Source organism: Mytilus edulis, chromosome 14 (genome assembly GCF_963676685.1).
Source record: "Mytilus edulis chromosome 14, xbMytEdul2.2, whole genome shotgun sequence".
In the NCBI taxonomy this organism is placed as follows: Eukaryota; Metazoa; Mollusca; class Bivalvia; order Mytilida; family Mytilidae; genus Mytilus; species Mytilus edulis.
Genome location: NC_092357.1, coordinates 31,703,196 through 31,726,966, shown reverse-complemented (window position 1 = coordinate 31,726,966; position 23,771 = coordinate 31,703,196). Strand labels below are relative to the sequence as shown.

General features: G+C 31.4%; 1 protein-coding gene across 1 annotated transcript in view; it reads right to left on the bottom strand.

Annotated features, from left to right (window-relative positions):
• Window positions 1–6,874: 6,874 nt before the first annotated feature.
• LOC139504121 (transient receptor potential cation channel subfamily M member 1-like) overlaps window positions 6,875–23,771 on the bottom strand; it is a 31,932-nt gene continuing 15,035 nt past the window's right edge. The window contains exons 15-23 of the mRNA XM_071294182.1: window positions 20,740–20,965; window positions 18,853–19,071; window positions 17,596–17,736; window positions 14,441–14,710; window positions 13,498–13,672; window positions 12,330–12,486; window positions 10,719–10,903; window positions 8,382–8,511; window positions 6,875–8,032 (exon numbers count right to left, since the gene is read on the bottom strand). Coding sequence (XP_071150283.1) covers window positions 7,852–8,032; window positions 8,382–8,511; window positions 10,719–10,903; window positions 12,330–12,486; window positions 13,498–13,672; window positions 14,441–14,710; window positions 17,596–17,736; window positions 18,853–19,071; window positions 20,740–20,965 — 1,684 coding nt within the window. The 3' untranslated portion in view covers window positions 6,875–7,851. The remainder of the gene's footprint in view (window positions 8,033–8,381; window positions 8,512–10,718; window positions 10,904–12,329; window positions 12,487–13,497; window positions 13,673–14,440; window positions 14,711–17,595; window positions 17,737–18,852; window positions 19,072–20,739; window positions 20,966–23,771) is intronic.

Below are 23,771 nucleotides of genomic sequence, written 5' to 3'. Positions count from 1 at the left end.
GATTGTATTGTCGTTTGTTTTTGCTATACTTCTGAGTTTCTGTTGTTTCGTTATTTTCCTCTGATGGTTGATATGATTCCATTGGTTTTGGTTCTAACCCGGATTTGTTTTTTCTAAATCGATTTATGACTTTCGAGCAGTGGTATACTGCTGTTGTCTTCATCTTATGATTTAAATATCAATTTACCCAATTCATTATCAGTATGAACCTAGAAATGGACCATTATAAGTTAATAGAAAACTTTAGTTTACACCTTTTGAAATGCTTTTATGAATTTGTATCTTTTACTGTAAGGATTGGCTTCAAACCATTTAAGGTAGATTCATGGTATACCGCCATCTTGGATTGTACAATCACAGTACAAAATCGGTCTAGTTATTTGCCTAAATCTGCAAATTTGGAGACAGATTTGCTATTCAATGGTTAGAATGTTTTTTTTCTATTTGAAGAAAACTTGTTAATTAATCGTATTATACAAAATATTTTAACAAATATCATTTTTTTTGGTTTTGAAATCATTTTTTTTTTCAAATGAGCCATTTAAGGGGAGATCACTCTTTTAGTACAAAATGTATACTGGGCTAATAGGGATTTTTTTATTTTTACTTGTAGCAAAAAACAATTTCGGTGACACCATGTTTTCTTTTTATTTTCTTAAAACATATTATGAAACCTTTCTTCTCACAATTTATTTCAAAATTCTATCTCATAGAAATTTTTTTATGCATACTATTGTGTTTTCTCATGAGCAAACTAACCAAATTTTGGCAATTTTCAACGACTCATAGCTTGAAAAATAGCACGGTGACCCATACTTTTTATTAAATTTTTGAAAAGAGCATAGTAAAATCTCCATTTTGGCAAATTTAAAAAAAAATCTGTCTCAAAAAATATATACTTGTGAGGCCACACCAATTTAATTTTTTGTTCGACGGACCCGCCCGCACCTATTTTTTTCAAAACAGAATTGTTTTATTTTTATTATATTCCCGCTTCCCGCATCCAGAGATGTAATCATATCCATTTCCTGCACCGTTTTTTTTTTGTAAATATTATAAAAAGATTTCAACATTTGTTTTTAAAATCATAGTATAACATTTATATAACGATTTTAAATCTATAAGAACCCCACAACACTGTAAATATCTGTAAGGATATTTGTTTCAGTATGAGTGGAGTTGGAGTGCTCCGATAACAAGAATATATAACAGCGGGAATACCTGTACAGAACAAAACATTGGTTTCTTCCCCCCTGACTTATATTCCCTTTCCAAAAATGTTCGTTGTTAAAATAAAGTACAAAGAACTTCTGAAGGATTTGCCTTCAACTGCAATTATAATGTATGCTGACGGTCATAACTGCTGCAGGTTTGTGCCTGTCCTGATTGATTCAGGAACCTGTTGTTCAGCAGTTATCGATTGTTGATGTGGTATTTTCCCGTTTGGAAATATAAATTAGATCGTTGGTTTTCCTGTTCGAATTGTGTACAATACTAAGTTGTGGTCCCTTATAGCTTGCTGTTTGGTCTGGATCAAGGCTCTGTGTAAAAGACCGTACTTTGACATATGTTTGTTATTATCAGGTTATCCCTCAGACAAGGGCCTTAAAGGGGTCATGTGTTTACTGTTAGAGAAATGAAAATAGAAATACTAAGGATTTGTATAGTGCTACTATACAAAACCTTTTTTACTCAAAAAGAGGAGAAATACATTATATTTTTAACAACTTTTCTAGAGAGGGGTCCACTTATTTTGAATAATATTAAACTGTTAAAGCACATGTAAATGTGTTAACATGGTTAAAGTCCAGTAAAATTTTTGGACATGTTTTGACCATTTAATACCATATAGATATTAAAGTTATTTGGGAAAATATTAGCCCTTTTGTACTAAAAGTGTTTTTACAAAAAAAATATATTATAACTTATATTGACCCCTCATAAAAGGGATATTCATAACATTAAGGGGTTGTTCTGAACCTGATTTTGACTTGGATGGAGAATTGTCTCATTGTCAGTAACACATACATACTAGACCAAATTTAATTATTCAATTATCTGATTATTTCTTGTTGAACAGGGAAAAAATACTTCATAAATTAAAGAAATGTCAAAGTACACGTGATAAATCAAGTTTTAATGTAGTGAAAACCTACTATTTTATGTTTACAAAAAAAAAAATAATCGCTCGCCTTAACTTTTTAAGCTTCGCCTCAAAAATTTGCAAATTAAATATTTTGTTATTAAAATTTTCAAATCGCTCGCTCGCCCCAAAAATCCGTAGAACAAGAAATTAAAATGGGGTGGCCTGATCTACCTTGATATGCTTTACAAATTGGATAAATGACCTCAACGTTGTGTGTGCAATGTAATGGCTATTATATTTTCTTTGGTATAAAAGCATGTAGATATAATATTACTGCCTATAAAACAACAGGTCAAACACTATATAAAATAACACGCTTTTTGGAAGATCAATAGATTAGAAAAAGGAATGTAGGTCCTGTTTTCATCTTGAATAAATTGAAGTAAAACAATCAGATTTGAAAAACTGGACACAGCAAATTTTTTTGAGTGACTTTTTTTGAACGACCAAAAGCTTATGTAGGGACCAAACCGTTTTAGTAAAACCTAGTATATTGTAGATTTAATATTTTTGGGGAAACATTTATCCATGATAAAAAAAATAAGGAAAAATGAGATACTCGTTTTCGTGCTTGTATTTGAATTCCTACATGACTAAAAAGGTAAATTTTTTAGCGATAAGTCAACATTCCTTGATCTGATAACGGTCAGACAAGTTTGCGTTAAACTCACGCAACCTATCTATCAGACTTGAAGTGAGAATCTTTGGCTGATTGAACTGATCAAATGAACGGACAGATTGACTTTTTTGTAAATTTTAACTGTGCTAGTCCTACGAACTCTCATAATTTAAGATAAGTGATTTCAAATAATGGTTCATAAATTATAATAAAACGAAAAAACGTTGTAATTTTTAAACCCTTGAAACAAAATGTTATTATTGTTCACTGATATTCATTATATCGAATAGATCAAAAATAAACAACGGATCATTATTGACATTATCAACTAGATATGGTCATATTTTTTTTAAATTTAATTTTTTTTCAAAATTAGGATTTTTTGGAAATATTTAGGATGTTCTTATCTTAGGCATACATTACATTAAACGTATTTGTTATAACTTTTTGGAATTTTGGGTCCACCATGCTCCTCAACTTTGAACTTGTTATGATTAATAACTATTTTGAACTGAGGGTCACTGTTGAGTATTGTGTAGAAAAATGCGCGTTTGGCGTATTAAATTATAAGCCTTATACCTTTGATAACTATTGATATTTGATATCAACCCCGGTTGTTTGGTCAATTATGTTTATATTGCTCAGTTTTTGTTTTCTATGTTTTGTGTTTTGTTCTTTGTCTATTTAACCATGAGATTGACCCTTTTGGTTTCAATTTTTTATCCGTAACTCGGCAATGAAGAAGCTAAACATTTTCAAATCAAAATTAAGCACTATTAAAATTGTAGATCAATTAGGGTATACGATATTTTAGTTGTAGTACGAAGTGTTGACTGGTACGGTCAGAAAGATACCAGAGGGACATTCAAACTCAAAGATCGAATACATACTTACAACGTCATAGCTAAAAACGAAAAAGATAAACAGACAAAGAATACAACGGAAGACTTAACATAGAAAACTAAAGACTAAGTAGCACGATACCCTACAAAAACTCTGGTGAGCTCGGGTGATCTGCAAGGGTAAACAGAGACTATTCCACATGTGGTACCTCATTGTTAATTTATGATTTCAATATCATCAGAAAACTTAGCCAAATTTAAATGTGTTAAAGTCTGTGTCATTTGGTCCCGTGTCTAGAGCTGAATTGTACCCATTATAAATGTGTTCTACTTGTATATAGACCGAACAGTTGTGTACTTTTCAAAGGTCCAAAAATGACCATGCTTACAATTTGTGTATACAATTGCTTCTTTTGGTAAAAAAAAGACAGACAGAAAGCAAGGGTTAGCTTTAGTTGTCATAAAATACAGTGGAGTGATATCGTGTCACGACACACTTCCATTGATACATTTTATTGTCATTGGGGCAATTTCGGTCAGGGATACTAGGGATATAATTTGAAAATATTAAAACAAGACACAAAACACACCATAGTAAACCACAGACTGTGCACAACAGTACCTACTATAACTATGTGTGATCTCAGGTACTTCAGAAGTGTTATCAGATCCTGCTCCACGTTGAAGTCCCGTTGTGTTGCTCATGTTTTTACAAACTTGGCAATAATAATAAGAATATAAGACGAATTCGTTAAATAATATTCGGGAAAAGAGGAACGAAATTGTAGTTACAGCATTTTGAAAATATCCGCTAGCATCCGTAAAATTAATATTCCATTACGGTCAAACAACTGGTAAATTAAGGAGTCCATAAATATATCGAAGGGAAAAATTGTCCGTTTATAAATTTATAAATTATTAAGAAACTAAGGTTTCAACTCCCTCAGGCAAAGTTGGCTTTAGATTAATTTGGCTAATTATTTTAGGTATTTTTTGACATTCAGCTCTTCAACGGTTTCGGTACTTATACATCTTCGGATTTCAAATGTTTGGCTTTGAGCGTTCCTGATGAAGGTAAATCCAGAAAAGCGCTTCGGACGCAAGAAATTAATAACGTGTTGTTTTCAATATTTTACATCACTGGGTCGATACCTCTGCTGGTGGACTATCAGTCCCCGAGGGTATCATCAGCTCGGTAGTCAGTATTTCGGTACTGACATGATTTAACAAACTTTACTAAAATTGTCCGTTTATAAATTTATAAATTATTAAGAAACTAAGGTTTCAACTCCCTCAGGCAAAGTTGGCTTTAGATTAATTTGGCTAATTATTTTAGGTATTTTTTGACATTCAGCTCTTCAACGGTTTCGGTACTTATACATCTTCGGATTTCAAATGTTTGGCTTTGAGCGTTCCTGATGAAGGTAAATCCAGAAAAGCGCTTCGGACGCAAGAAATTAATAACGTGTTGTTTTCAATATTTTACATCACTGGGTCGATACCTCTGCTGGTGGACTATCAGTCCCCGAGGGTATCATCAGCTCGGTAGTCAGTATTTCGGTACTGACATGATTTAACAAACTTTACTAAAATTGTCCGTTTATAAATTTATAAATTATTAAGAAACTAAGGTTTCAACTCCCTCAGGCAAAGTTGGCTTTAGATTAATTTGGCTAATTATTTTAGGTATTTTTTGACATTCAGCTCTTCAACGGTTTCGGTACTTATACATCTTCGGATTTCAAATGTTTGGCTTTGAGCGTTCCTGATGAAGGTAAATCCAGAAAAGCGCTTCGGACGCAAGAAATTAATAACGTGTTGTTTTCAATATATTATTCAACTATGTCACTTAGTTTAGTCTTAGTGTAATAGCGCCAATATGAGCAGCAATCTTCTATCAAAGAAACCAGAATCTGAAATACAAACCCTGATATATTGTATGTACATGGATATGTAAATTTTTCATGTTGGCGATGCTGGAATTTTGTTATATACATTTAAAAAAATCGAAATTTAGAAGCTACAAACATCTGTTTTAGATTAAGACTTGTATCGTGTTAGTGTTATTCTATGTGTCGGAATATACAGGTAGTATTTAGTGGGTTTATTTCTAAAATTTAAAATTCTTCCTTTTTTTAAATTATGATACTTTTTTTTGAAATTGACAGTAAATTCCAACAACTTAAAAACATTGGACGCAGATTTGATATCTTAAATAGGAATGTAAATGCAACATTAGCATATTTAATGCAGACAATCGACATTTTTTAGTTTGTTCTAATATTGTAAAGTAGTACGTATTTCGCGACCAAAACATTTTGGGAGATTTATAATTCGTTGATTAAAAATCGATTGGACAACTATCTATAACATGTATAACTTAATATAAAGTGGATACACGCTTTCTCAAATGATTTATATCATATATTACACACATTTTGATTAATTTACAAACTATTTCGGAGTTTTGTCTTCTTAAAAAGTGAACCATAACATTACTTACTATAATCTTTAGGAACATTGTTTCAAACAAATTTTCCCATCTAGCCCTGCTAGTTAATCACTAAGCATTACAATTATTTTCAGAAGTCTCACGAAAGAGAGCTTTCATGTTTAGCGGGATTATTTGACGTCGTATTCTCTTGATATTATATTAACAAGATTTACGGGTAAGGTGCTTGTCTTGATGTAAAGAAGTAGAGAAAGATACCAAAAAAACATCCAAACTCAAGTTGGAAATCAACTGTCAAGGCGACGAAAAACAAAGAAAAGACAAAGCGACAAACAATTATACTTAAAGGACATCAGAGAAAACTACTAAATAGTGAAGGAAACCACACCACAAAGTCATTTGATTTTGTAATGTAATGGGAGCAATAATGCTTTGATAATTTTTAAACCTTCTGAATGAATTTCCTACTAATAGAATCTTTTCTAAAAAAAGAACCAGTACTCTATTACACAGATAATTTAGACAGAACAAACGAAGTCCTGAATTAATTCTACTGGAAAATGTTTCAACTACATAGTTTTAGCATACTTACGTATCATGAAAAATATAAACGTTATCATCATGATCATCAATTAATAAAAACAACAAATATAAATAAACAAATAATTCCTGGTTTAGAATCATTAGTCTTCGAAGGGATAGATATCTCATATGTAATTTCATCTCATATAATTTATGTTTTAAACATTGAGTCATATACAGCTGATGTAAAATAATTTTTTTATTTATAAAACATTACTACACAGACAAATGAAATAACACACTTTTTAAGTGAATTCATTATTACAAGGTAAAGTATGTATATGATGAAATGCAAATATTTCCGTCCTGAAAGCCCTTTAAAAAACGTTCAACTAAATGGTTTTGATTATCAATACTGTTCGATCTTATATTAAATAACCTCAATAATTTTGATTTTCTAAAGTCCTGCAAGTCATACAAGTTCAATGGCATTTTGAATAAAAACCAACATATACGGGTAAGTCAGAAAACAACACGTAGGGGACCTGTCCAGTTAAATTTTCTGTTTTCTGATTTAAAACATACGTATTTCCAGTATATTAGAAAACTTTGTCGGGATATTGGTTAAATAAAATGAATTGTTGGTTTCAGTAAAAGCATGTTAATATATTACCTTTAATATATTAAAATTCTGTTTGAATTCATGAAGAGTTTTTCCTCTCACAAAAAACAATTTGAAAATTTATTTTAATGAAACACGTAGGTAAAGGATTGCTAGGAATTACAAAACAAAGTACATACAAAAATGTGATCGAATAAATTTTCTAAAATGATATCAGATTTAAACTAACTGTTAATGAAAAAATAAAAAATTGGTTGACATTGCTCTTAAATTGACATCTACATAATTTGTACTTCGCCATAAAAACAATATTGATAGGTACATGTAAAATAATATAAGACAAAATCGATTCTAACGTGAGGGACGACATTTGCTGCAAGTTTTGTTTAATTGACATCGGTTTTATATATATCCTTATTGGTAAATCAAATATACCCAAATTTAGTTAAGAAAGGGGAAAGGGTATAGGGGTCAGTGAAAAAACAATATGGATTAAGTTTTTTTTATCCTACATTGAACGTTTGATGTCGTCCCTAAATGGAATGCAGAATGCAACTTCTTCAAGATTTTCTTATTTGCATCATGTTTTTGGATTATTTGAATTTATCATGGTTAAACGATGCCATAATACTACAATGAGTTCATATTTTAACTATGTAGACCTCTAGGAACCTCTACTATCAATACATTCTGTTTAGTTGTCATTATCTGTTTAACAGTCTTCAAAGTTTCCTCCAAATCCTTCTGCATTATATCTACGTCAGAGGACAAAACGTGAATTTGTTCTTGCAAGCTGAGTTCTGTATCTTTTTCATACATAGCTTCAAACCTGAAAGTTTGATAATAGGAATTTGATATACTATTTCTCAAGTTCTACACACGTCTAATGTTATTTAAAAGGTTTTATCTAGTCTTTTACTATTCAGAATTGGTGGCATGAACGAAAAGAAATCTAAATTTAAATTCTATGTTCATCAATTCCTTCATCGTTTATCAGATTGCTAAAACCCGAAGTCTAAAGATACATGTTGAAATGTATCCATTAGATTTTTTATTTTAATTATTTCTAATAAAATTTCGAACTTAACTTGAAATGACTTTTACAAAAAAATTTAACAATGATGATATGGAAGTAATGTCGTTAAAAAAAATCCATGAAGTATGAAAACAGAACAGACCCGTCCTTTTCAGCATCCATATTTTTGGCCCGACGTCTTCGTAATCGAGTTGACGAATTCAAATGACTGTATACTGCATCTTTTTCTAGAATAGCTAATTTTTCATTTTCTGCAGCCTTGCCCGTAATTTCTGTAAACAATAATTTCAAAGTGTTGATATTTGTATTCTTCAAAAGTACATGACAGAAGGATTTGTGTATTCTTTCAATGTTTAAAAAATGATATCAAACACGAACATTTAAAGAAGTTCGCTACTCAGCTCCAACATAAATAGCTTTCCATAACACCATTATATATTGATAGGGGTGTAAAAAAGGAATTAAATAAGCAAAAAAATATCGAGGTCAATATGCTTGTTTTCGAGATATAAACCATTGAAATTTTGGCGGGAAAATGTTCTCTCTTGATTTTTCATAGCTTTATCATTGACAAGTTTCTCAAAATCTATTAGAAAATAAACAAGATATCATAAGACTTTTACAAATGGCTTATAATTATACATGTACAAGATTTACCAAAAGAAAAATGGGGGTCAATGGGCATAAAATGTTCAAGCATTCAAATAGATCAAACCATAGGATTTCGGAAATCTGATAAACATTCCAAAATATGACAAGCGAACATCCTTAATATACGTTAATCGACATCCGGTACGAACACAATAATTAAAGTTTTTTTCTCGGCTCCCATACATGCAGTTGTCCCATTTTAATAATGATCATTGATTGTATCAAATCATTTCATAACTTGTTGGAAATTTTTTGATATCTTCACTATTTCTGTCTCATGACAACATACATTTTATAGACTTAGTCCGATTGTAAATACTATCAACAGTTTCGTTTGTCGCACGTTTTTTTTAAAACAAGTAGACGTGACAAGATTACTATTTTAGAATCAGTAAGCACTAAATTATCCGATAGTTTCATTATATACAGGGATGTAAATGCTATGTTACTATCTATAGATTATACCACTGCATTGAGTGTGAAACGATAATTATCCACTCAAGACAGTTAAATTTTTTAATTTAACACGCGAGGCTCGCCGAGAGAGAGATTTGGTGGTAGAATCTGTTTCTCTAATGATTTTAAAACAATACGAAGGCAAACGTATTCCTTCTTTGCAACTGATCTGCAAAAAGATGTGTCCTTTCTATGTATCGTCATCAGGCATGGTCGCCTTTTTTCATGCCGTCACAATAGAAAATTCTGAGGAAAACAAGACAATTCGACGTCATAATTGGATTTTAACCAAAGAAGAACTGAGATCAAACGAACCACACGTTGAATATTTTGTTTAATACAATGGTTGCAGAAAGGAATAAATTGACAAAGAATTAGAGAAACTAGTATATAGAAACAATGAGTGCGACCATTTATAAAATATGAACAGCAATACAGTAGCTGTTGCTTTGAATTTTGTGCCGTGCATAAATTGAATTTGTGTCATAGATGGATACCACATATCCTAGGAAAGTATCTCCACAAACTGTTCATGTCAATTAACCAGGGTCAACATTTCACCATCGCGACAAAGACACGATTGGTATAATTACAGAGCAGATAACTCACTCGTATACAATGATGCTAGTAATATAAGGAACATATATTTTGCTTACATGATACATCCGAATGTAACCGCCTATAAAGAACTAATGTCCAATAGAGATTTGTTCTTACCGGAGGTAACTTGATGCACACAGAAGTAAGTTTTTGCTGTGAATTATATATTATTATGCAAACGCGTATAGTGGAAACGGATGTTTATTTTCAAAACTTATGCCAGGAGTGTTTAATGATTACTGCAGGTAAAATAACCATTGATACATTTTGATTATCTAGTAAATAGACTGCTCTATGGTAAATGTTTCAAAATATAACCATTTTCTTGTAGCAGTCAGAATTATATGCTTTCATTTCGATTGAGTCATTTGCAGAAAGGTCATATTGCATATAACTGTGTCCCTGATGTTGAAATAACACCAAATAAAAAATAACCAGCAATTTAAAGAACCAATATAGAAAATGACCATAAGAAAAAAATATACAAGCGATGACCTGATTTATTTTTAACATAGAACACGTTTCAGTGTTTTACATTATAAGGAAAACGTTGTGATAATAGCAGGGCAAGATCATTGTCTGAATGATTTTATTCACAATAATTAATCAATTTATAGCAGACTCACTTGCTACAATTGAACGCTTTGCAGATTTAATAGCTTTATATCTTTTATTGAGGATCATGTTGACCTATTCATACCATTTTGCTTATTGAAGCCGTTGATTATTGACAATTTACCTACTTCATTTGTAATAAATACGTATTACTTACTAAACTTGTTTTTTCTTTTATTTCCTGTACATTTATTTTTAATGTACAAAATAAATATCCTAAGGTGACTGAGGATTATAAATGGTGGTACCAATGACGATCTATCATAATACTCCTCAATGAGCGAAAATCTGTGGAATTTCCAAACCAGTTCGTTGTTGTCTTGAACTTTTGTAAACGTATGTCTAAGATTCAATAAAGAAAAAAATGCACATTTTATTCTGTTACACTAGTTATTTTAGGTAAGAGTGAATGTTGGCACCTATTAAAACGTTTACACTGGCAACATGTGTTTGAACCTGTCATATGTCAGGAACTTTATACAGTGGTTGTCGTTCGTTAATGTGCTTTATAAGTTTTTCTCGTTTTTTAAATTAGATTAGATCGTTGGTTTTTTTGTTTGAATGGATTTTCAGTAGTCATTTTGAAGCCCTTCATTGCTTGATATTCGTTGTGAGCTAAGGCTCCGTGTTGAAGATCGTCCTTTACCTCTAATAGTTTTCTTTTACGACTTTGATGGAAAGTTGTCTCATTGGCATTCATGCCACATCTTCTTGTATCTCGTTAAGCATCATATATATTGATTTGCCTATCAGCATTTATACATACAGGGGTTACTATTTTTTTTATATCTACGCTTTTACTTTATTACAATAGGCGTATTCTCAAGATGTCTTATCAAAAACAAATTGTTACATCGTCAACCGAAAATTTTCATCATGAGGGACATATGTTTTTATAATGTTAGTCAGAGTTAGCATTGTGGATCCTGTATATTCGATTTGCGTGCAGAAGTAGAACAGTGATGTCAATAACTATATAACAACTCCGACTATCAAAGTCGTTAAAAATCCTCGACGTTGTATATAAAGAGGAGGTTCCGAGTGCAAATAGAAACAAATCAAACAGAATGTAAAAACAAACAACATCGTTACCATGCAGGTGAGCAGTAACTACCCTCAACGTAAACCCATATATATCGTATCGATGAGGAGAGACTACTCTATATGCAGTCGCTGCTGGAATGGTGCTTTACAGAAAGAGAATCTGCACCTGTACATGCATTTATAAAACACGCATTTACTATTCCAGTTAAACATCTGTGTAAATTATAAAAAAAAAAAATCTGGCTTATTCATCAATTTCAAATGATAAATTAGTCTCAGAATTTATTTGGATAAGTAAATACTGTAAGAAATAAACAAAGGTTTTATATGTTTACCCATTGGTGGCCTTCGGCTGTTTTCTGCTCTTTGGTCGGGTTGTTGTCGCTTTGACACATCTCCTATTTCCATTCTCATTTTTAACAATTATTTAATATGATAGATTTTGCTAGGCATTGTTTCAAGATTTAAAATAGAACACTACAAAAATGCAAACGATCTATATTACTTTGTTATCTGACAATGCATCGATGGTTTTGATAAGGGTCGTATTGCTCAGTCTTTAGTTTTTATATTCTTATGGTCGTCTTCTTTTTGTTTGTTATATTTTCCATGGTAATTTAAATTTATTTTTCAACTTTTGAAATGCAATATTTCTAGCTTCTCTTTCACACAAAATTAAAAGTACTAGATAACTATACATCAAACGGTTATTTATCATCCTTACGTAAACATCGCAATTAGAAGATTCACAAGAACTATATGTGTTACCACCATGTAAACGGCCAGTACAAATGTATTTATCTGGTTTCTTTCAGGACATCTATCCATAGTCCCATTACTGTATAGTTCTATGTTTTCAGTACAATCGTCTGGTAGTGCTCCTGAATAAAAAAAGTAGTAACAACGTATACAATGATTATTGTATTGTTTAGAAATTTCTTTTATATTTTCTTAGTATAATATCTTATATATTCAAATTAAAAAAAAAACAACCAATGTACATTTGATAACTACATGTATCCACACAACTGGGTCGATGCCACTGCTGGTGAATGTTTCGTCCCCGAGGGTATCACAAGCCCAGTAGTCAACACTTCGGTGTTGACATGAATATCAATAATGTGGTCATTTCTATAAATTTCCAGTTTACAAAACCTTGAATTTTTCGAAAACTAAGGAATTTCTTATTTCAGGCATAAATTACCTTAGCCGTATTTGGCACAACTTTTTGGAATTTTGAATCCTCAATGCTCTTCAACTTTGTACTTGATTGGTTTTATAAATATTTTAATAAGAGCGTCACTGGTGAGTCTTATGTAGACGAAACGCGCATCTGGCGTACTAAATTATAATCCTGGTACCTTTGATAACTATTGTCACACAATTGTTTGGATGTCTTAAACATTTTGAAGTTTATCATTCTTGTAAGTCACATTATTAAATAACGATTTGCATAAAAACATACAATTATTTCCATGCAATGCAATTGTTATTTCAAGAACTAATAATAGTGAATACGATTGAAATACAAAAACCTGTATTCTTAATGCTTACAACAGAAAGGCTACAAGCCAATAACAAAAACAAACCTTATAAATACCGAACTAAATGAAAATTCAAAACATTAAGTCACTTAACAATTGACAGGATAAAAATATCAAACACATGAAACGAATGGAAAAAATATACTTGATGTCTTAATATATTATATGACCTCATATATATTAAGACCTAAAACATCTTCTGAATTGAATCAGAATTTGAATGATATATCATCCCGTTACAAAAAGTATGGTATTATACATTTTACAAAGATACTATTTGCAGTGACTGATATAATGACATAACTGAGTTATTCACACGTTAACAACGACTGTTAATGCATAAGTTACCGTAAAATTGTTCTAGGAACAATTCTCCATACAACTGCCAGTATGGCAAAAAAATTATATTCTGAAAAAGTGGAAATCCGGGTTCTGTATTTGGGTACATAGTTGCTTGGTAAATGACTCCAAAGCCAAATAAAAACACAGCAAATATCAAGATGAAGAAAATGACGTCGAACATCTACAAATAAATTAAGGTTTATACAGTATGTCGTTATTACTAATTAAAGATCCAATCTACCTTTGGTTCCAATAGATTTTTTAGGAACAATTACAATATAAGTAAGCCGCCTACCAAAACCAATAACAACAAAGATTTTCTAATTTATTTTTTGCTTTTATTATATTTGAACATCTGTATGATTATATAAGAATAGATGATCTCTTTTATACCTTAGAAAAAGATTACCTTTATTAGCTGTATTTGACAAAACTTTTAGGAATATTTGGTCCTCAATGCTCTTCAATTTCACACTTCAGTTGGCTTACTGAGGGTCACTGATAAGTCTTTCGAAGACGAATCATGCGTCCGGCGCAAATACAAAATTTTAATCTTGGTATCAATGATTATAACATTTAAACACTTGTACATGTTGTAAGTAAAGTTTGTAGAGCAGGATCTGCTAACCCTTCCGGACACCTTATATAACCCGCAGTTTTTGGTAGGGGTTCGATATGCTTAGTTTTTATTTCCAAACAGTATCATCAGTTGTATCGTTGGTACCAATTTTTGTGATTTAAAGGGAAACAAATCCGTGATATTTCCAAAGTGATAACTTAAACATTTGGCAAATTCATATCCTATTAAAATAATCAGAATTCAATCTAGCTTAGAAATCCACGATAACTGTTAAACATCACATCATATTGAATCCACAGTATTTCATTAACGTCAAGATTAATTATTCAAATCATTTGTCAACAGAGAAACTACACTATCCTTACTAACCATTCTTCCAATCATAATAACTTTCGGTCCAATCTGTTTGGAAACAAGAAAAAACTGCATGCTGTTTATGATAAATGTTCCTAATGTTACTGCATACATCATTCGTGCATTATAAAAACGCCCAGGTGGCATTGTTAATCGAAGAAATACAGACGTAATAAACATTACGTACATCAACATTTCAAACAGTGTCCAAAAGGAGAACCAGGTCATTGCATTCAGGCTCAGTTGCCTCCACTCGAAACTTTGAAAGTTCCCCATAACAATAGCCTGAAAGAAAAGGTATTGTTTTACATAGATAAAGTTGATGTTGGGTATACGTCAATAGTAGATCAATATAATACAATATAATATATATATATAGGGCCTTCAGTAAAAGGTAGCATACCAAATATTGAATCATTGTATTTATCCCATATTGAAGAATACTAGATAGTAGTATATGTGACGCATTGTTTATCCTCGTGTGATTTTATTGATCACGATAGGTCAATACAAAAATACTCGCACGTAACACACACACATTTTTCTTAAGAACTTGTTTTCCTTCTGGCCAACACAAAAATCAGTTTACAGCATTTTTATCTCATGTATCATAATTCTATATGTATATAGATATAGGAAGATGTGGTGTGAGTGCCCAATGAGATAACTCTCCATCCAAATATTAATTTATAAAAGTACACCATTATAGGTCAATGTACGGCCTTCAACACAGAGCCTTGGCTCACACCGAACAAAAAGCTATAAAGGGCCCCCAATTTACTAGTGTAAAACCATTCAAACGGAGAAACCAACGGTCTAATCTATATAAAAAAACGAGAAACACGTATAAATTACATAAATAACGACAACTACTGTACATCAGATTCATGCCTTAGGACAGGTGCAAACATTTGCAGAGGGATTAAAAGTTTTAATGGAACCAGACCTTCTCCCTTTTGTTTTATTTTTAGTTTCTTATCTACAGTGAAATACGATTTCTAAGAGATACACCATAGGAATATTACCCGCAAAGTACTGTTGGGTAGCTGCGAAATTGAAATTTCCGGTAGCCTCAGAGCAAAGGATTGTGGAGTACAGAGTTTTAGTATAGAAGTTAGGTTTGATATCTTGAAAATTAACAATAAATGTAAAAACATGTGGCATGAGACAACTCTCCGTCCAGGCCACAGAGTCCTTTTTTTCTGATTTTATTACACTAAATGATCTTGAAAGCCATTTTTTGGTCAGCCAAATCATTTAAAAAATTTTGAATCGATGACTTCCATTGTAAATCATTTTGATAAACATTTTTGTTACTCGAGCTACCTTTCTTATAATTTGTACTAGAAAGCATGCTAGGTGACTCTTTGCTCCTCTAATTTTTTAGTTCTGGCAAGATATTCGGAATCCTCTGGTTTTATTCATGTAGTGCCAATACAAAAGAATCCTCAATTACCCCTTCTATTCATTTCATAATTTTATTACATATAATTTTACAAAGCCATTTTTAAAAGTCCTATAAAATCCTTTTCAAAGAAAAAACGTTAACTCACAAAAATACTGAAATCTGAGGAAAATTCAAAACGCAAAGTCATTAATCAAACGGCAAAATCAAAAGCTCAAACACATCAAGCAAATGGATAACAACTTTCATATTCCTGACTTGGTAAAGGCATTTTCTGATGTAACAAATGGTGGATTGAACTTCGTTTTATAGCTAGCTAAACCTTTCAATTGTATGATAGTCGAATCAAATTCCATTATATTGACAACGCTGATTATGAGAACTGTATGAAAAATCAAGAGAGAGAGTTATATCCGGACAAAATCAATGCCTTGTATCTCAAACTTAGTACACGAATCATCCATGTTTTGTGTCTTCCAGCTCCTTAAATTATATACTATCAATCTGTAACAGACTTTTAAAAAAATGGTTTCTTTGAAACAGAGTAGTAAGCATTCTTAAACCTAAACCAATTCAAACAACAGATGCATCAAATGGTCTTTACTTGTTTATCAAACCTGTACCCTCGTTTAAAGTGAAGTCAACGATAAAACACCTTTCAAATTCTGTTTGTGATATCTCAATGTATTTTCAACAGCGTCAATTAAAAAAAAACAACACGTAATAAAGTGCGTGCGTTCGAAGTGCCATCACGGATTAACCTGAATTCGGAACGCTCATAATCGATTTGTCATAGACAATGGTGTATAAATTAAGAACCAAGACAGTTAAAGATATTTATAATAAAAAAAAATCAATCTATATGTCAAATTTGCTAAAGGGATTTATAAACCTTATTTTTTTTTAAAATAAAACATTATTCACTTCAAATATATCACATATATAAGTAAACATACACAATCTTATCATTATCTTTGAACATTTCATACTATTTGAAAAACTTTCAATTTCGTTGTTGGCTTGTTCGATGTTAACACCAACTTACGTATCAAAAATGTCATGATTATGTATTACAACTTCCATGATACTGTAGAAATAAGATCGAGCAATGCTATAACTACCTGTAATTCGACACTGGTTACTAGTGAACCTCTTGTATCATGTGCATTTAACGATTAAAAAAAAGGTTGAACAAATTACAGCTTGAAGTTTAGTAAGAAAAATATCAGTCGATCAATCATACCAATGAAGAAGTAAATCAATGAAGGAAGAATCTCAATTTGATGTTATAAGAATGTCAACTATCAGTTGAACACGAAACGTTGAATATGGTCTAGTGTTAGCAAATTATGACATTGTTATCTAATATGGGCGTTTATTTTGTCTTCTGATATTAAAACTGTATCTAAAATTAAATGTGACCTTTCTAGCTTTCGGTATTCGTGTTTACCCGCATATCTTTTCAGTTAGTTTCTTTTCGTATAATTTTTTTTTTTTTTTTAAAGGGCTACATTTCAACATATTTAAAACTTAATGATTGAATCAATTCAGGATGATTATTTTTTTATGGAATTCATCGAGGAACATGTTGCTAACAATGATGTGTGACAACTTGCTCATAATTGATTTACTAACAAGCCAATAACTGAATATTACTCATTTGATGTCATACAAATTATTCATCAATAACTTCAACCTCACGTTCATATAACTGCACTCAAGACTTGTTATTGCAGTAAAAAATAAATTGCACTCGTATAATTACCTGTCGTATTTCTTCTATTAATGAGGATGCAGCCCATGCATAAACAATGTATTCATAAATTGAGGGAAATTTCTCTTCCATGGAATGTAAATCTGTCAGTACAAACATGCTGAATACCACCAGCATTGTCACATACGTTAACTATTTAAAAAAAAAACAAGACCATTTGAAAATTACAAAACAAAAAAAAAGGGTTTTAGATATAACGAAAACTAATGCGTTTTAACATGTTCAATACTAATATTCGAGTTTCAGAACTCAACACGAGATATGGTTCGCATATTTGCGATAGGATCTGCCTTCCCTCCATGGGCGCTGGTTTACACCTTTGAATTTGCGTTGTAGTGGTATTATTGGGCTTCAGTTAATTAATTGTTTTGTGAACTGTTGTATTTTGCATTCGTCTTTTTTGCCATGATATTGTCAATTTTTCTCGACTTATGATTATTCTTATCCGTTTATCACATCCTCCCCTGTTTCTTAATTTAAATCAGAAAATAAAACTACTTGCTATCTGAAGATGTCTGTTTGGTTGATTAAATGTTAATTGTAGTCGAACCTGTTGTAAATGTTTCGTGAATATTCGTTTCTAAAAACACAAATATTTAGAATAGGCCTTCACATGAATCAGCTGTAAAAATGCACTTCTGTGTACAAATGTCTACTAGGTATGGTTATGAGTGCATATTGCAAACTTTCACTCAAATAAACAGACATCCTTTGTTTGGATAAGAGAAATTTGAGACCTTTTCTTTATTTATTTGGGAGAATTATAAGAGGAACAGTTGTAATGTCCACATATTGCATATCATCATTTTCCTTTATTCCACTGCTTGCGCAGAACAATTAATTTACTCGAACAGAAATAACAAATCCAGACAGTTAAGATACTTTTTAGTGGTAGCAATATAGCACTTATCACATTATTATAGTATTACATTTGCATCAACAACTTTATTTTAACCTGAGTGACACTTGGATCGGAACATACCAACTATCATTCATATTTTCACTCATACAAACTAAATTGCATTATCTAGATATGATATTTCGTTCCAGCTCCTCTTTTGTACATTTTGATTCCCATATGCCTCTCTTTATGTTATTGATTATGGATCTCAACCCTTCATTTCATTTGTTTTACATGTATCTTTTTTGTTGTATTTGTATTGATGTATATATATATAAATATATAGCTATATTTCCATTTAAATGACAAATTAATGATATATTAAAAAAAAATGGTTGAAAACTTACAACAGAAAATAGAAATTTGATCAAAGGTGCGTTGTAAAAGTAATATAATTTCCTCATCCAGTTAGGCACAGATTGTAAACATGTAGATTTGTTCTGCTGGTCTTTTGTAGGCGCCTTGTCCGATTGAGTGACTTTGTTTATTGCTCTCTCGGCAGTTTTGTCTAACTTCAGTATGTCCCATTTCAATATAGGGAAAAAAGTAACAGCAAACACTATTGCCTATAAATATATAGATACATAATTATATAAAACAAAATGGTACAGTTCCTGTTTACACTTCAACAACAAATTGTAAAAGAAAAATGTTTGAATTTTCGCTTCAAAACTAATCGACTAAAGTTAATTTTATTGTAATTCACGTTATTCATACTCCACCCCCCCCCCCCCCCCCCCCCCCCACACACACACCAAAAATAAATTCATAATAAATAAATGCAATATCAACACCACGCCATTGGTTAGATTGCAATTGTGCATGACGATTTAAAAATTCATGACGTTTTGAAGTACCTTATGTATCGTTAAAACAAAATTATAAAATACAATATATGTTGAAAATGAATATGATTAAACATAATATAACAGAAAAAAAAATATACAGCCCATTAAACTCAATTCGGAATACTTGATCATGTTGATTAGATAATTACCGGAATAACGTCTTATCATAACTATTTAAACAACTAACACAGTAATTTGTTATGACGTCAGGAATTTCGATATTATACTGTTAATCAATGGTTGTTTCTGTTTTGACTCTGGAATAGATTCTTGGTAAGTTGTTTCGGCTCTTAGACTCATATTAGCAACACATCTGTCATTTGCACCAATAGATGCAACCGCTTAACATTAGTTAGGTAATTTTACAGAAATTGTATTGAGAGCCAAACGAATAAATGTGTGCATTCACTTTGAACTAAATAGATCTGTTTAATTGCATGCAACAAGTGAAAGAAAAAAATATATTTTCAAGCCAACTATTAACAAATGTCTATTGAAAAAAATCAATTAAGTTACTATTTGAGTAAATAAACTCTTAAAATATACTAAGATTGAAATTTTACATTTGCGCCACACGCGCGCTTTGTCTACAAAAGACTCACCGGTGACGCTCGATTAAAATATGTTAAAAAGGCAAAACAGTGACAATGATCGATTATCTATTTATATAAGAACCGATTACTGCCTTCTCTGACACCGGAGTTTCTTACTTAGTGTACAAAGTATATTTCTATAAATCTAGCACTAAGACAAACACAACGAATGATATCTTCAAATACCACTTGTCTAAATCGATTTAGTTTAAGTGATATAGGTCCTTATTATTGACCAATAAACCCCAACATCACCAATGGTCAGACAAATTTCATTCTAGTTAACCAAAAAAAGTCTCAAGCTACTATTCGCAAACCAATTGCTTCGAACAAATACGGTCAAAAGCACAAAGCGTTGACTATACGCTTCACAATGTAGAATCACAACACTTTTAGGAATTTTGGATCTCAATGCTCTTCAACTTCTTACTTTATTTGGCTTAACTTTAACTTTTTTGGATTCGAGCGTCACTGATGAGTCTTTTGTAGACTAAACGCACTTCTGGCGTATATATAAAATTTAGTCCTGGTATATATGATGAGTTTATTGCTACAATTATCATATTATTCTTGTCAATTTCATTGATGCATTTTCTAAGTTTAAACTACAAAGCGTTTGTACTAGAAGTGATTTCAGCACGAGAATACTCTTCAAAGTGTAGAAACTTTAATGAAATGCTCTATGATACTCGTTCACAGTTTTAAAGAATCAACAGTTCGGAGACACCACGTGCAACATTCAATGGATTTTTGATAATCGATGTATATGTTAGCCACAGCTAAAAAACAATACCTTTAAATTTGATGTATTTCCTTTTATACGACCCTTCCAAATCTTATTCAGCTTTGTTTGACATGCAGCATGTCCCATGAACTTCATCAGTGAAAATTTTTCAGTTAATTCAAAAATTGTAATTGAATTATATCTTTTGACTTCTGTCACCAACAGCTGGCGAGCGTGCTTTCTATCATTTAAATATAACTCTGTCATCACGCTGTATGCAAGGTCTTCGTAATGTCTATAAAAATCATAACCGAATGAAGCATGCATACCATAATAACAAACATGTTGTCATTATAGTGTTTATGTGAATGTTTAGCACGAGTCTTAATTAAAGTGCCCATATAACATATATCATCATATTTACCAGGATTAAAGTTGTGTGTGTACACCAGACGTGCTTTATGTTAACAAAGTTAAGTCGGTGATACCTTTAACTATTTCCCGGTATTTAAATATGATCAAATATGTATTTAAGGGCATCCGATACAGTTTCTCGATATAATGTCATTTTTATAATTTTGAAATATGTTGTAGGCCTTGGCGAGTTATAAAAAAAAACACAAAATAAAATATAGGTCACCGTGCTTGTTTTCGAGAAAATTGAGGCTGAAAATTGTGGATTTGTACAATTTTGTAAAAAAATTAGGCAATGTTATAAAATTTTTGGAGCAGATATTCTTCGTCGTAAATTATTAAGATCGGGTTCAATCTGAAGCTGCGATAAGTGGCAATAAGGAAAAAAATAAATCACTATACGAATAACTATACCAGATGCTCAAAGTGGTATTTTTCTAAACCTAAAAAAATGGAAAAAAACTGTTTCTGAAAATGTCATTTTTATCATTTTTCTGCATAAACGGCATTTTGTCATGCTTTCTCCAAATCTCAAATAAAAAATATAGGTCACCGTGCTGGATTCCATGATAATCACGATTTATCCTAAAAAAAATTGCGTCACCCCTTTGTAACCTCAACGTTAGCGCTAAAGTGCACGACGTCGCTGGCAGACAATTTCGACGTTATCGCTTCAAATTACCGGCGACATTTTTCAGATGTATAAATATTACTTGTAAAGTACTATCTATAAATTGGTAACATTGTTTTCGGAAGTAAAATCATGTAAATAACAAATACCTCTCTGTGTTTGTGGTCTAAGTGAGAAACTTCTCAAGAAATTAAAGTTATTACGGACTGATGATAATTTTTACGGCTTTAGTTTCAAAAATTTAAGAGTCGGCAATATAGAACATGACATACAAGTACATTTACTGTACACACTCGATTATTATTTCATACTGTATGATGACCTCTAGATGTTGTTCTTTGTTTTGTTTTGTTTTGTTTGGTTGGCTGCTGTTTCATTACACATACTCCTTAATATCCTTTAATTCACGTTTTTATCACTGAGAAAATCCGTTTTTGTTGATACGAATTTTAAAAAAGTTAGCGTCGTTTGGACAGTAATCAAATTTGCCGTTACTTTTCTCGTTTGAGTTGTTTTACCTTGTCATTTCGGGACCTTTTATAGCTGAATATGCGGTATGGGCTTTGCTCATTGTTGAAGACATATAGTTGTTAATTTCTCGGTGTCATGTTTGTCTCTTGATGAGAGTTGTCTAATTGGCAATTATACCACATCTTGTGTATTATGTGGTCAGAAAACAGAAGCAAAATCTTACAAAGGAGATTCTTCAATTTGCTAATGGATGCTTTTGTCCAGACAGAGAAACTATAATTTTGAAATTTTTGATTTGGCAAAAAAATGATTGAATTAATAGCGAGAGGACTGGATATATTACGATTAGTTGCAATTAAAATCATTCTCTCATAGCGTAATTTTATTGGTAAACAACTATATATTTTTTTCACCACAGCACGTACATAATATACCGCATGTCCATTCCCCAGTTTGTCCTTCCGGACTTCTGGTTAATTAGATTTTTCAAGTGTACAATTCTTGCCAACTTTCTATAAAACTGATATCGTATGGACACGTTCGAAAATCAGTGCATATCAACTATTCTTTAAAAGAGTTATGCCATTTGGAAATATTAATTATAATGAAAATTGCATTGTATTTTCTGTCATTCCGTCATTTCTCTAATATATCTATAAAAAAAAAATAAAGAAAAAATAAACAGCTGCGCTTCGAGCGCATGATACGCCATTCGTCTCATGAAAAAAAACTAACATAATATATGTTTTTAAAATAACACAGGGGTTGTACGGAAGTCATGCTAGGTATATCCTGACTCATTCATTATTCTTGCTCAATAATAAGTTTATATATCACAACATGTTTTATATGATCCCCAAATTCAAGCTCAATAAAAATTCAAGAACTCAAAAATGAATTAAAGAATCATCACTAAAAAGTATACAGATCTTAAGAATAATTTAACTAAAAAGTATGTGAATATCTATGCAATTATTATAGATAGTTTCTGAGATACGGCGCGACATGTGAACCCCCCGCCCCTTTTTGTCATAAACTCAATAACTCTAAAATCAAATTTTGAATCATTCTCAAAAGTATATACAAGTTCTTCAGAATTATATAACTAAGAAGTGCGTAAAGTTTAGAGCAATAGTCATAAAACGTTTTCTAGATGCAGCGCGAACTGTAAAAAAAAACTGTTCTAGTTACAAAGTCCTGTAACTTATAAAGTTCACCAAAAATGATACAGACCGTTTGACCATCATGACTGAAAAAACAACCATGTTTAGTTTAATGATAATATGCTGTACCATATTTACGACGGACAGACGGACACGGGCATTTCTATACCATTTTTCGTCCCGTAAAATTTTTTATGGGTGCATAAACATATTGTTTGCTATTGCCTTTTGTTAGATAAACTACGTGCAACGTGGAGGAAATAGAAACTTTTTTCTTTTATAAAAGTTGTATCATTGTTTGTATTAGCGGCATACCATTATTTTTTGTTTACATAAATAAATTAAATAAATTTTTCAGAAAGGAAATTGACTTCTTCGTGTACATACTTTTTCGGTATTAGTTTTTAAATATCATTGGTTTT